Below are 12,359 nucleotides of genomic sequence, written 5' to 3' on the forward strand. Positions count from 1 at the left end.
TGATTTGCTTCAAGACAGGGTCTCACGTCATATAGCTCAGACTGACCTTGAACTTGTAGTGTTGTTTGAAGATCAACCACTGGAGTAGAGTGCTGGGACTTAAGGCCTGTGGCACTACAATGTTAGATAGGGATTGACCCAGGTTTGCATATGCTGGGCAAGCACTCCATCAACTAAGCTACAACCCCAACATACATGTCATCAATTTGGCAGCAAAGATTCTGATTGATTATAATAAATGCCTAGAGACCAGAATCAGATGTTTTTGTTTTATTTGAGCAGGGTCTCAGTATGTAACTCTCACTAGCCTAACACCATATAGACCAATCTGGCCTCAAACTCATAAAACTCTCCCTGCCTCTGCCTCCCAAGTCCTGAGATTCAAGGTCTGTGCTACCATTCCTTGCCTAGAGTCTATTTTTAGAGGAAAACACAATACGAATTTGGGTTTGATTCAGTCAGGTCAAGGGTCAGCTTGCACTCACTTGTAGAGGAAGGCATACTGCTCTTTGTACGTGTTTCTTCCAAGCCGAGAACTAATCACATAGTTGTATGTTGTGCTTCTTCGTGAATTTCTAGAAAACAAAACATTTTAGTGTGTCGTAAGCACTAAACACACATCTGCTGCCCCTGCCTCCACATCCCCAGTGCTGGCATAAAGCACCATGGCTTACTCTTATTTCTTGTCCTAAAAAGATGGCTACTATTTTTACCTCCCACTCCATTATTTGTTGTTGTGGTTGTTGTTATTGTTGTTGTTGTTGACAAGGTTTCTCTGTGTAGTCCTAGCTGTCCTGGAACTCACTTTGTAGACTAGGCTCACCCCAAACTCAGATATCCACCTGCCTCTGCCTCCTGAGTACTGATATTAAAGGTGCGTGTCACTATCGCCTGGCCCCCACTGAATGGTTTAATAACACAAGGCTAGAATTTGAGAGTAGCTATTTTTTAAATTTTTTTAAAATTGTATTTATTTATTCACTTTACATCCCAATATTAGCCCCCTCTCCTCCCAGTACCCACTCACGTAGATCCTCCCACCCATTCCACTCTCCCCTTCTCATTTGTGAAGGGAGATTCCCCTTCTGGGTTAGCCTTCCCCCACATCACTACCACCTTTCACATCAAGTTGCTACAGGACTAGGTACATCCTCTCCCACTGAGGGCAGACACGGCTGACCATTTGGGGGAATAGGATCCATAGGCAGGCAGGCAACAGATTCAGGGATAGCCCCTGCTCCAGTTGTTGAGGGAAACACATGAAGACCAAGCTGCTCATATGTGCAGGGGGCGTGGGTCTTGAGGCTAAACCTTTACATTTCAAACTCCATAAGCTTTGTTATGTAGGAATCACAGGGGCCAGAGGTGGCCCAGGCAGAATCAGAAATTCCTGCTTTGGATTCTTCAAGATGGCCTAGTGGGTAAAGACGCTTTCTGCAAAGCCTAACAGTTTGTGTTTAGTCTGTAACACCCAAAAGGTAGAAGGAAAGAACTGACCCTTGGAAACTGTTCTTCGACCTCTAGATGTGTATCATGGGACACACACACACACACACACACACACACACACACACACACGCATGCACGCACGCACGCACCACCATTACTATAACTCCTGTTTCTTGGTTGAGGTCAAGTTTCTCATGTCACCTGTCCACATACCACTTCTGAGGTCTACCAGATGCCTCCTCTTCTGAAGCCCCCTCCAGGACCTGCTCAAAACTTCTGGTACTGATTTCCAACAATCAACTATTTATTCCTGGGGTCTAGAGCTTCACCATGCAGAATTGGAGAGGGCAGCAGATCATCTCTGGCCTGTACGGGGAAACCTGACCCTCTCTGTGATTATATCTAATCTGCTGATAAACCTAGTTCAGACAGCCCTACACTATTTCTCTCCACCAACCCCCAAAAGGATCTGGGGCCTGATTACTATCTGGCTGTCTTGTGGCCAGTTGGAAAAGACAGAGAGGCTGATTTAGGGACCAATTTAAATTTTACAGAAATTTCTTGGGTTTCAAATGTGTGCTCTAAGCCAGACCCGACATGGGAGGCCAGGAGTGAGGATGGCAGACCTCGAGGCATTCAGTGTGGAAGGCTGACCCTCTGCTAGCTCTAGCCTGTTAGGTTTTGAAGCAGCACATTGCTTTAGAACTGCACTGTGAGGTGTCTCAGACCCTTCCCTGCTTTACAGAGGACAAAGAGATATGCAGAGTTGGCTCACATGTACACATGGTCTTAGCATCCATTCACCTAACTGGGAGGCCAGTGAGGCGGCCTTTTTCCTCCCTAGGGACCTCAGCCCAATCTAGGCAGGTTGGGGGTAAAGGTGTTGACACCTCTCACTTCCAGACTGGCTCCAGGCGGACTGTGGGGAGAAATCTGGAGTCTACTACTCCTCTTGGCCCCTCACACTCCAAAGGCTGAAGTGGCTAAGTCAGGATCCAGATGAGATAAATGAAGATGAGATGAGCAGAACTCTTCCCGTGGAGTGCTGCCTCGGCACAGACCCCAAAGCAACAGGCCAACGGACTACGTGAGGTCTCCAAAACAGTGAGCAAAAGCTTTTCTCTTTTTAAAATGTCTTTCTCGGGTATTTTATCACGGTAATGAAAAGCTAATGAACATGGTAGTTTGTGACTCATTCAGAAGGAATATAAATCATCAATATTAACTGGTGTCATTTAAAACTATTGGAAGATACAAGTTTCCATTGTTTGTTCCCTCTCCCCCCCCTCTCTCCCTTGAAACAAGGTTTTCTGTGTAGTCCTGGCTGTCCTAGAACTTGCTCTATAGACCAGGCTGACTTTCAAATTCGGAGATCTGCCTGCCTCTGCCTCCTGAGTGCTGGGATTAAAGATGTGAGCCACCACCACCACCACCATAATTTTTTTAAAAATGTGTAGCTCAGGCTGACTTCAAATTTGTGATCCTCCTGCCTCTGCCTCCTTCAGCAAATCCTACTGATGTACACTATCACAACCAGCTTTATTGAAGGTAAAACACTCAAATCATACAGAAGTATTGAAACAAAAAAAAGTTCTCCTATTCTGTCACTGACCTAGCTCCATGGTGGCTTCTCAGTCTTAAACCCAGATGTAACCATTAGCAGTTGTAAGTTCATTTTTCCAAGTCTTTCTTCTGCGATCATCCAGCATACCCCTCCTTCCCTCCCCAGTATTCACCTGAAAAGTGACCTGAACTCACTGTTTCTGATACATTGTAGCCATTTTCCCATGCTGACAGTCTGCGGTTCACCTTTGCAGCAGGATTTCTTAGTTTAGTCTCTTACCTACTCCTTTCACTTTTCTGTCCCATTTCTTTGCCTTTTTTTCCTCCTGTTTTTACTCTGTCATATTAAAACCAACCAAGTGAAAGCTCACAGTGGGAGCTTACTCAGCCGTGGCCACGCTGCCTGATGGTTAAGAGTAAATGCCAGCCATGGCACTGGTTTCTAGTCCCCTACCATATGTCAGGTGCTCTTGGACTTGATCTTACAATGTCTGGGGGCCCATCCCTCTCCCCCTTTACCCATTCAGCTTCTCCATCAGCATGGGACAGATGTTGTTGTTGCTGTCCTTGATTTCCATCAACAGTATAAGGTCACAGCGTTTGATGATCTGCAGAGAGAGAATTCTCAGCGTTTGAGGCTGTTTACTGTAAATAACCAAATTTTTGCCAGACACTTACTGTGAGAGGGATAAGCTCAGAGCCAGGTTGACTCCATGACAGGCTGCAAACTGACAGTTTGGGAGACTAAGGCCTAAGTTTCTGTTTCCCAGAAATGAGAACTTGGATCCAGGAACCAGGTGTCAGCCAAACACAGCCGTAGGCAACCAATCCAAGGACACCTTGTCATCTGGCCTGAAGTAAGAATAGGTATCTAGAATGAGTAAGTGACCCCTCAGGGAGGTCTCCAGAGCCTAACCAATTATAGAATTAGTCAGACCCCTAGAGACAGAGCTAACGGATCAAGGTAAAAGGGCACATACTCTTCCCTGGAATTCCCCTAACTGACCATAAAAAGCTGGGTCTGCGAGCTTACTAGGAGTCTCCATTCCCAAATGGGGAGAACCCTGCATGCAGGAAATTCATTGGAATAAACGCTCTTTGCTATTGCATACTCTTTGAGTTTAGGGTATCATTCTCCAGTGATCTTGGACCCTAACAGCTGGGCTCCAAGCGCCCTAGTCAGGTGGTGGGTAATACAGTTTAATCTTTTCCTGAACTAAAAGAAGGGCTTCCAGAGAGCAGTGCCTTTCTTGTGTTTGTGACCCTTCATGTTGATGTTTGTCGTTGTTTCGAGATGCTGTCTTGTTGCTTAGGCTGGTCCCTAGGGCTGAAGGGATCCCCTTGCCTCATACCTGAGTAGCTAGGATTGCAGGGCATATCGTGTGCCCAATGGTTTGGTTATTGCTCTCCTTTGATTTGTTTTCTATTTTAATTTTTTTAAATTTGAGGCAGATTATTATTTCTAAGGCCCACTGGCTGAGTACCAGGACTTTCGATTTCTTGCTTAATATTACCACATAGACACGCGTACCTGTGTGTGTGTGGAGGGGGGGGGGTGTTGAGTGACTGTGTTTGTGGCTCTATATATACCTGTTTATGTGAGGACATGTGGATACCAGAGGTCAACCTCAGGAGCCCTCCATCCTGTTTTCTGAGACAAGGTCTCTCATTACACCATTAGGCCAGGTGAACGCACAAGACGAGCTCCAGCCATCCTGTTGTCTCTGCCTCCTCAGCCCTGGGGTTGCAAGCATGCACTGTCACACCTGGCCTGCTCACAGGAGCCCCAGGGAACCAAAGTCAGCTCCTCATGCTGCGTCAACAAACAGCTTACTGGCTAAACATCTGGCCAGCTTTGCCTTTCTTGATCACCGAGGAAGCCAACGTGTTGAGTGGTAAAGGGAATTTGGAGGTTTTCATAGCTAGTTGGGAAGAGCCGGGCTTGATCCTGACTACATGAGCGAGGACGTCCCTCCCGCTAGACAGACCACATCAGGGGCAAAGTTGTCCATGTCTGCTCATCACTGTGCTCTTCGCCGGCACAGTTAGAGCATGAGGAAGGTTGTCTTCCTCTTCTTGGTTTTGTCCTATCCAACCATTTGTAGTTGAATGGATACTGGGCCCAGCTTGGTTGAGTCTCCTGTGCTCTTCAGGTTTGCATCCTCCCGAATAGAGCTTCTACATCTGTCACATCATCTCCGAAGGAAGAGCCTGTGCCAGACACTCCAAGGCACTGGGGTTGGGTCCAGAGAGTTTTGTCACCCTTCCCAAGCCTTATAGTACATGATAATGATTGTTTTCTGCAGTGCTATATACCGAGTTCTTAACAGGTAGATCAGAATTTAGCCTTGCAATCATCCTGTTTTTAAGCCCATTCTACAGATGAGACAGTGGAAGCTCAGAGAATAAACCACCCAATGCAGTGAAACACATAAGTGGTAGGGAAGTGGATGGAACTCCGCATCTTCCCCATTATGTTTTGCTGTTCCCTGCTTAAAGACATCAGATAGAACTTCTCTCTACCCAAGATCTCTCTAGACCTCTCCAGACTGCCCCTTCCCCCTCCCTCAGAGCACACATGATCCCCTTATCTGGACTGCATCCATACCAGCCGTGCAAGTCCTGCCCTTAGAGGTTTTGACAGCATGATAGATGGCATAACTGCCTTCCAGGCTGTGGTAACTTTCTGTAAAGGCAGGAATTTGGCGTTGGCCAAATCTTGAAGGGCCCAGAGCTTGGTTCTGAAAGGACTGCCTGGGAGTCTCTTTCTGAGTAGTAGGAACCAGAAGAAACATGGCTTTTTCCTGGGACCATGCCCTTTTGATAATTTGGACAACAGGGTCTTGCAGATTCTTGTCTGAGGAAAACTTCCTGGAGATATAGCAAGGAAACTAGAAACCAGTATCGGATGGAGATGTAGGGTTCAGAAGTGCTGGGCAAGCAAGGAACGGGATGTCAACAGGAAATCTGGCTGCGCTCTCTCAGGAAAGGGAATCTGAGCCCATGGCTTACACTTACTCTATGCCAGTGGGTCATCCAAGACAGGGACCTTAGCTTCTGCATGCTGACCTCCTTGGCTGCTGAGTATAGTGGCTAGCAAGGGGACTGCCTAGAGAAGGCTCACTACTCACATTCTCTTGCTGTTCAGCTCACTAATGCTCACTGAGCTGTAGAGGAAGCATCTACACAGAGGGCTATGTGAAGAGGACTAAACCAGCTGATGGGACTTGGCTGGTTGGTAGAATTCTTGCCTGTTGTACACCAGTCTCCAACACAAACCCAGTGATAGCACATGCCTTTAATCCCAGCTCTCAGGAGGTAAAGTCAGGGGGTCGGAAGTTCAGGTCACCCTTGGTTACATAGAGAGTTTGACCAGCATAGGCCTCATAAGAAATACTGATGGGGCTGGAGAGATGGCTTAGTGTTTAAGACCACTGACTACTCTTCTGAAGGTCCTGAGTTCAAATCCACATGATGACTCACAACCATCTGTAATGACATCTGACGCCCTCTTCTGGTGTGTCTGAAGACAGCTACAGTGTACTTACATATAATAAATAAATCTTTTTAAAAAAAAGATACATTTAAAAAAATACTGATCATATTCTAAGGCATAACTTCTTGTTTTACTTTTTGTTTTGGGTTGGGTTGTTTTGGGAGGGGTTGGTTTTTTATTTTTCTTTAAGACAGGGTTTCTCTATGTAACTCTGGCTGTCCTGGAACTTGTTCTGTAGACCAGGCTGGCCTTGAACTCATAGACATCTACCTGCCTTTGCCTTCCAAGTGCTGGGAGGCTGGGTGGCTGGGAGTAAAGGCCTGTGCCACCACTGCCCTGCCTAAACTATAACTTCTAGTGTTACATAATGCCCTTCTCATGGTACATTCATATCACTAAATTGAATGCTTCCCTACTTGGGTTGTTGGCATTCTTTTGGTGGCAAATCTGTCTTTCTCCTTGGTCCATACAAGCACTAACTATTCTGATTGAGCACCAGGTGTTTGGGGTCAATTGCCATTGTTCTGTTAGATGGCTCTGAGAGTTTTGGGGAGATCGGCTTCATGAGGACATGATGAAGTTTTGACAAACACTTTAAGCAGACCTGGTGGGACTCACAGCTCCAGGGAGAAGCTGTGTGGAGAAACGGAGTCACCAGAGAACAAAAACACAGCTCCCAGGGGTGTGGCAACATTTCCAGGATTGAATAAGTCAAGAATGTAGACAGGCACTTAGGTCCCCAGGCTCCCCTGGGCCATGTGTGAAGAAGTTGGGAAATAGTTTCCTTGCATGTCAGGTTTCTCTATTAAGCCGTGGCGTCAGAGTTCCTACTGGCTTGGCACAGCTGTCCTGGTAAAAACACATCCAGAGGTGCTTAGCTATCATCTAAAGGGCATTGTCACCTGGGGCCCAGGACCATCTTGGTAGGAGCCCAGCAGGTCTTCTGCCTGTATCCTCTACCCGACACTGGTCTCAACTTGGCTCAGGGAGGCTTCATTGACTAGCATTACCAGCCTCTCAGGGGGTAGAGCTTATTACTTTATGTGAAATATCAGGAAGAGAAGAGACCTTGAGCTCCCCAGACTGAGAGATGGGGTCTGAACCCAGGGCTGCTGGCCTTTCACCATACACTGGGACCTTTGGTGCTCCTGTTGTTATTGGTAGAGGGGGTAGTGATGGTGGTGTGGTGTGTGTGGTATGTTGTGCTGAGATAGGGTCTCATGTAGACCAGACTGACCTTTAATCTCCTATGTAGCCAATGATGACCTTGAACTTCGGACCCTCTCACCCGTACCTCCCTAGTGCTGAGATTGCAAGCGTGGGACGACATGTCTGGTTTGTGCAGTGCCGAGGGTGGAAGTCTGGACTTCACAAACCTTAAGCAAGCATCCTACCAACTGAAGCAGATCCCAATCCCACTCTGTTTTGTTTGTTTTTAAGTAATAGAGTCCCAGCATTAAAACCCATGGAACAGAGTTAGTTGACTCCAGGAAACTGTAAGTAGCGTTCCCAGACAAAGGTCATATGGCCCAAGGACAGTAATATCCATAAAACAGAAAGAGCAGAACTGAGAGTTGGGGGATCAATGGGGGAGAAGGATGAAGGGATTAAAGGATGAAAGGAGAGAGACAGGGAGGGAAGAAGGAAGAAGGGAGGGGGAGAGATGGAGGAAGGAAGAGGGGAGGGACGGGAGAAGGGAGGGAGGGAGTGGGACGAGAGAGCCCACGAGAGAGCAAGCCTGGCTCTCTTGCTGCACCGAGATTTTGAAGATGAGGCAGGCAGGGCTGCACTGGCTCCCTCATCACCTGGAGCTCCCCAGCATCTCTGAGTTCATCCTATTCAATAGCCCTTGCTTGAGAGGTTGACAAATGAGGCAGTGCCTGACACAGACATTTAGTATGTTCAATTAAAAAAATGATCAGAACAGCAGCTGGTACCTGGAACTGACTGCCAGCCAGACTCTGGCAAGAGCATCACGTTTACCTGCTCAAGTAAACTTGCAACACCCCTGAGGGAAGTACAGACCCATCCAGTCTGAAGATGGAACAGAAAACACCCAACACTGAGGTGATGATGGTGATGGTGCTAAAGCCACCTATTAAGCCAGCAGCCTGTCCATACCTCCCCACCCCCCACCCCCACCCCCCCATCCCCGCCTCAGGGCAACTTCAGATTCCTAGAGTCGACAGCTGGGAGAAGGGATGAGGAGTGTCTGGGACATGAACTCACCTTCACAATGATATCCATGGCTTCATGGTTTCCCTTCTTGCTCTCTCCAAAGGACCTCACATTGAAGGAGCAGAGCCTCAGGGCCAGGGCACCATGGAGGGCAAGCATGAGGAGCAGTAGGGAGGCCAGGCGTGGGGAAGCCCGGCACAGGGACATCTTTGCACTCCTGGTACTTCTGGCTGGATGAAGACAGCGCCCGGTTCACTGACTTATAAAGCCGGCTGATAACAGGAATTACTGGGTCCCTCTAGGTCACTTTCACTTCTCTGAGGAACTCACCATCACGCGTTTCAATCCCCAAGGAAATGAAGACAATGGGTTAGCCTTTAGAGAGTCCTCTGGTTTCGTTGTCCTCTGGCATGCTGAATTTATGAACCAGCCTCCTTAAAAGCCACTCATAATCTCAGTGGGCAGGAGTGGGGTGGGGTCAGTTCTGGTCTCTGGGCAGTCTCCTGTGGTAGCCATGGGCCTTTTCCTGAGAGTTGATGAGCTTGGACTGGTGGAGCCACCTGCTGGGGGACAAAGATTCAGTGAACAATTGCCAAAGATTTGGTGAACAATTGCCACTGGACACATCTATGCAGTGGCTCTTCAGCCGTCTCCGTAGCTGCATAAGGTCAGGTTTAGTTTGAATGCGGTGAAACAAAGGATACGTTGGAATCTGAGGAGGGCAAGGTGGAGATCCCAGGAGCAAAAGCGTTACAGGCTGAGGCCCTCCGAGGCAGCAGAGATAAAGAGCCTGCAGGAAAGTCCCCAGGATGGGCAGGGATGGGTCGTGTGACCCAAACAGGTGTTTCCAGTGTCTGACGTTGCTGTGGCACAACAATGAGTGAGCAGCCAGACAGCCATCCTACAATGTGCACACACTACTGTGTCATCACATCTCACCAGCGGCTTCAGGGTTGCGGTGAGGAGCACGATTTAAGATTGTGTAATTCTAGCAAAACTCACGTGTGTAAACTACAACACCAGGGATGGGGTGGGGTAGCCACACCCATGTGCCAGATTCTACAAAGCTGATTGACTAATACCACCACTGTGACTGTAGACTCCAATATCCTGCAGTCATCTTCAGCGCCCTTTAAAGGCCACCCATTGCCAACATCTGGTAAACCCCTGTTGGAATACACGAGCAGAACCCTCACTCCCTCTAACCGGGAATCCAGGAATGTCATCAGGTAGCCACCGAGGCCAATAACATGGACTTTTTTGATTTGTTGAAGCCACCTACCTAGTATTCCCACCAATGTTTCCTTTTGTTTTGTTCCTACAAAAACATCCTGAAACTGGGAGCTAGAGAGGTGGCTCAGAAGTTAAGAGTGCTAAGTAGCATTTCAGAGAATGCCAGTTCAATTCCTAGCACCCATATGGTCATACATCATGGTCTGAAACGCCAGTTCAAGGGGTTCTGACACCCTCTTCTGGCCTCCACGGACACCAAACATGCACATGGTACACAGACACCCATGCAGACAAAACACCCATACACATAAACAAGCAAACAGAACCCCAAAACTGTTATCTTGTTGGAACTCAGTATCTGGGGAAACCTAAATCTATGCTTCTAGGCCACCGTCATTCATACCTGGTTCTCTTATTCTCTCACAGTGGGAGTTGTATTTTTGCAGGCCCCTTTGTACCAGCTGGTGAAACAGGCTGTCAGTTTTAGCCCCACATAACAGAGTCTACACAGGGCTGTACTTGCACTCGAAGAGAATCGGCTCAGGAAGGGAAAGCCCACATATCATGCTTTCAAAATTCTTTGAAATTTCTTTCTCTCCTTCTCTTTTTCTGAAACAGGACCTCTAGCTCAGGATGACCTCAAACTTCCTATGTAGCCAAGAGCAACGCTGAACTTCTGATTCTCTTGCCTTCACCTTCTGAGAGCCACTGCTCCCCATTCTTGTGCTTTGGGAGGTCAAACCCATGGTCTCATGCATGCTAGGCAAGAATCCAACCAAGTGAATGACCTCTCCATCTCCTTAGAGGCTCTTGTTTGACAGAACGGCCATGTTCCTTGGTAGAGCCTCTATCCCCTCACATGCTCCAGGTCATGCACACTTCCTCTCCCACTGCCTCCCTCTCACCCCTTCCACCCTCAGAGTCTCTCCTTCTCCCTGCTTCCAGCCCCAGGTGTAAACCCACACTGAGAATGCCTGTTGCCTCTTCTCTTTCATGGTGTTCAGGTTCTGTGCTTTGTGCCAGGTACCGCAGTGTATGAGCTTCGTGCTTCCTCATCTAATGTCTGCCTTCTCAACAGCTCTTCATAGGGACAGATATTGCATGTGTGCATGGAACAGGTGCTCAACAAATCACCACTGAATGTATAATGTGGTGCTCAGTTGACTCCCCAAAGCCCAGGTTCTCCACAATAGTATGGATTCTGAGCCAGGAAACTCAGCTTCACTGACAAACAAAGGCACTCCTTTCCCTAGCTACACAGGCAAAATCCAACTAATAGCAATGACCACCGTGGCACTAGGGACTAACTCTGGCTGACTTTTGGGGTCTTGCTGAGGTTTGCACTTAACTATATCACTCACCACTTCCCACCCATCCACCCACCCCTAAGCCAAGAGACTTTTGGGTTAGAGGCTTAGTTCCCCAGCATGGGCTGCTAAGTGGTGGTGCCTTTAAAAAGTGGAGCCTAACGGAAAGTTAGGCACGCCCTAAAGGGAACTGTGGAACATCAGTCATTTTCATTGTCTTCCCCCACCCCAAAGAGCATCTTGCTCCAGTGTATGTTCCTGCTATGAAATATTTGCCCTTCACAGGCTACAAATAAACACAACCTACAGATCATGGGGTTGGCCTCCAAAAGAGAGCCAAAAGGAACAACCACTTCTCTACACAAATTGATTATCTTGGGTGTTGTAATGAAGAGAAGCTAACTAACTCAGGGCCAGGTAACTCTTTATTGTGGGTCTGTCCAGTGCGTAGGACAGGATGTCTATCAGCCTCCTGGCTACTTCCAGAGAGGTGCTAGTATCCACAGTGTGACAACTAAAACCATGTTCAGGCTAAAGTTAATCCCAGGAGTGGAGGGAATCAGTCTAGTTGAGAATGTTGGTGTGGACGTTAGAGCTAGTGGACTTCCAGTTACTGGCTGTTCAACCATACACAAATAACTAAACCTCTCTGTGCCTGTTCCCTCACTTTTAAAATGGACTATAATTGCTCCCATATAGTAGAACTATGAAAGTTAGTTTTTAACTAAAAACCTAACTTGCCACAGTGCCTGGCCTCTCATCTGTGTAAACAAAATATTGTTAACTGTGAACTAGAGAGTCAGCCCAGTGGCTAAAAGAACTTGCTATGCAAGCATGGATTTGACTTGGGAGCCCAGCACCCATGTAATAACTTGGGCGTGGTCTTGTACACACCTACAACCACACAGTTGTGAGGGATGGAGACAGGGACTTGACAGTCAGTCTAGCCAAAAACTGTGAGCACTCCAGCTCAGTGAGAGTCCCAGAGACACTGGACACCCTCTTTGACCCTCTGCATCTACACACACATACATGAGCACATGCTTCACATAGCACACTCATCTCATATGCAACAGAGAGAGAGAGAGAGAGAGAGAGAGAGAGAGAGAAAGAGAGAGAGAGAGAGAGACAGA

General features: G+C 47.6%; 1 protein-coding gene across 1 annotated transcript in view; it reads right to left on the reverse strand.

The window, feature by feature from the left end:
* Dnase1l3 (deoxyribonuclease 1 like 3) overlaps nucleotides 1-12,359 on the reverse strand; it is a 39,221-nt gene that overhangs the window by 13,954 nt on the left and 12,908 nt on the right. Inside the window, exons 2-4 of the mRNA XM_031344236.1 lie at nucleotides 8,738-9,246; nucleotides 3,532-3,620; nucleotides 486-575 (exon numbers count right to left, since the gene is read on the reverse strand). Of these exons, the coding sequence (XP_031200096.1) occupies nucleotides 486-575; nucleotides 3,532-3,620; nucleotides 8,738-8,893 (335 nt within the window). The 5' untranslated portion in view covers nucleotides 8,894-9,246. The remainder of the gene's footprint in view (nucleotides 1-485; nucleotides 576-3,531; nucleotides 3,621-8,737; nucleotides 9,247-12,359) is intronic.

The sequence above is a fragment of the Mastomys coucha genome, unplaced genomic scaffold, assembly GCF_008632895.1.
Source record: "Mastomys coucha isolate ucsf_1 unplaced genomic scaffold, UCSF_Mcou_1 pScaffold10, whole genome shotgun sequence".
NCBI classification, from domain to species: Eukaryota; Metazoa; Chordata; class Mammalia; order Rodentia; family Muridae; genus Mastomys; species Mastomys coucha.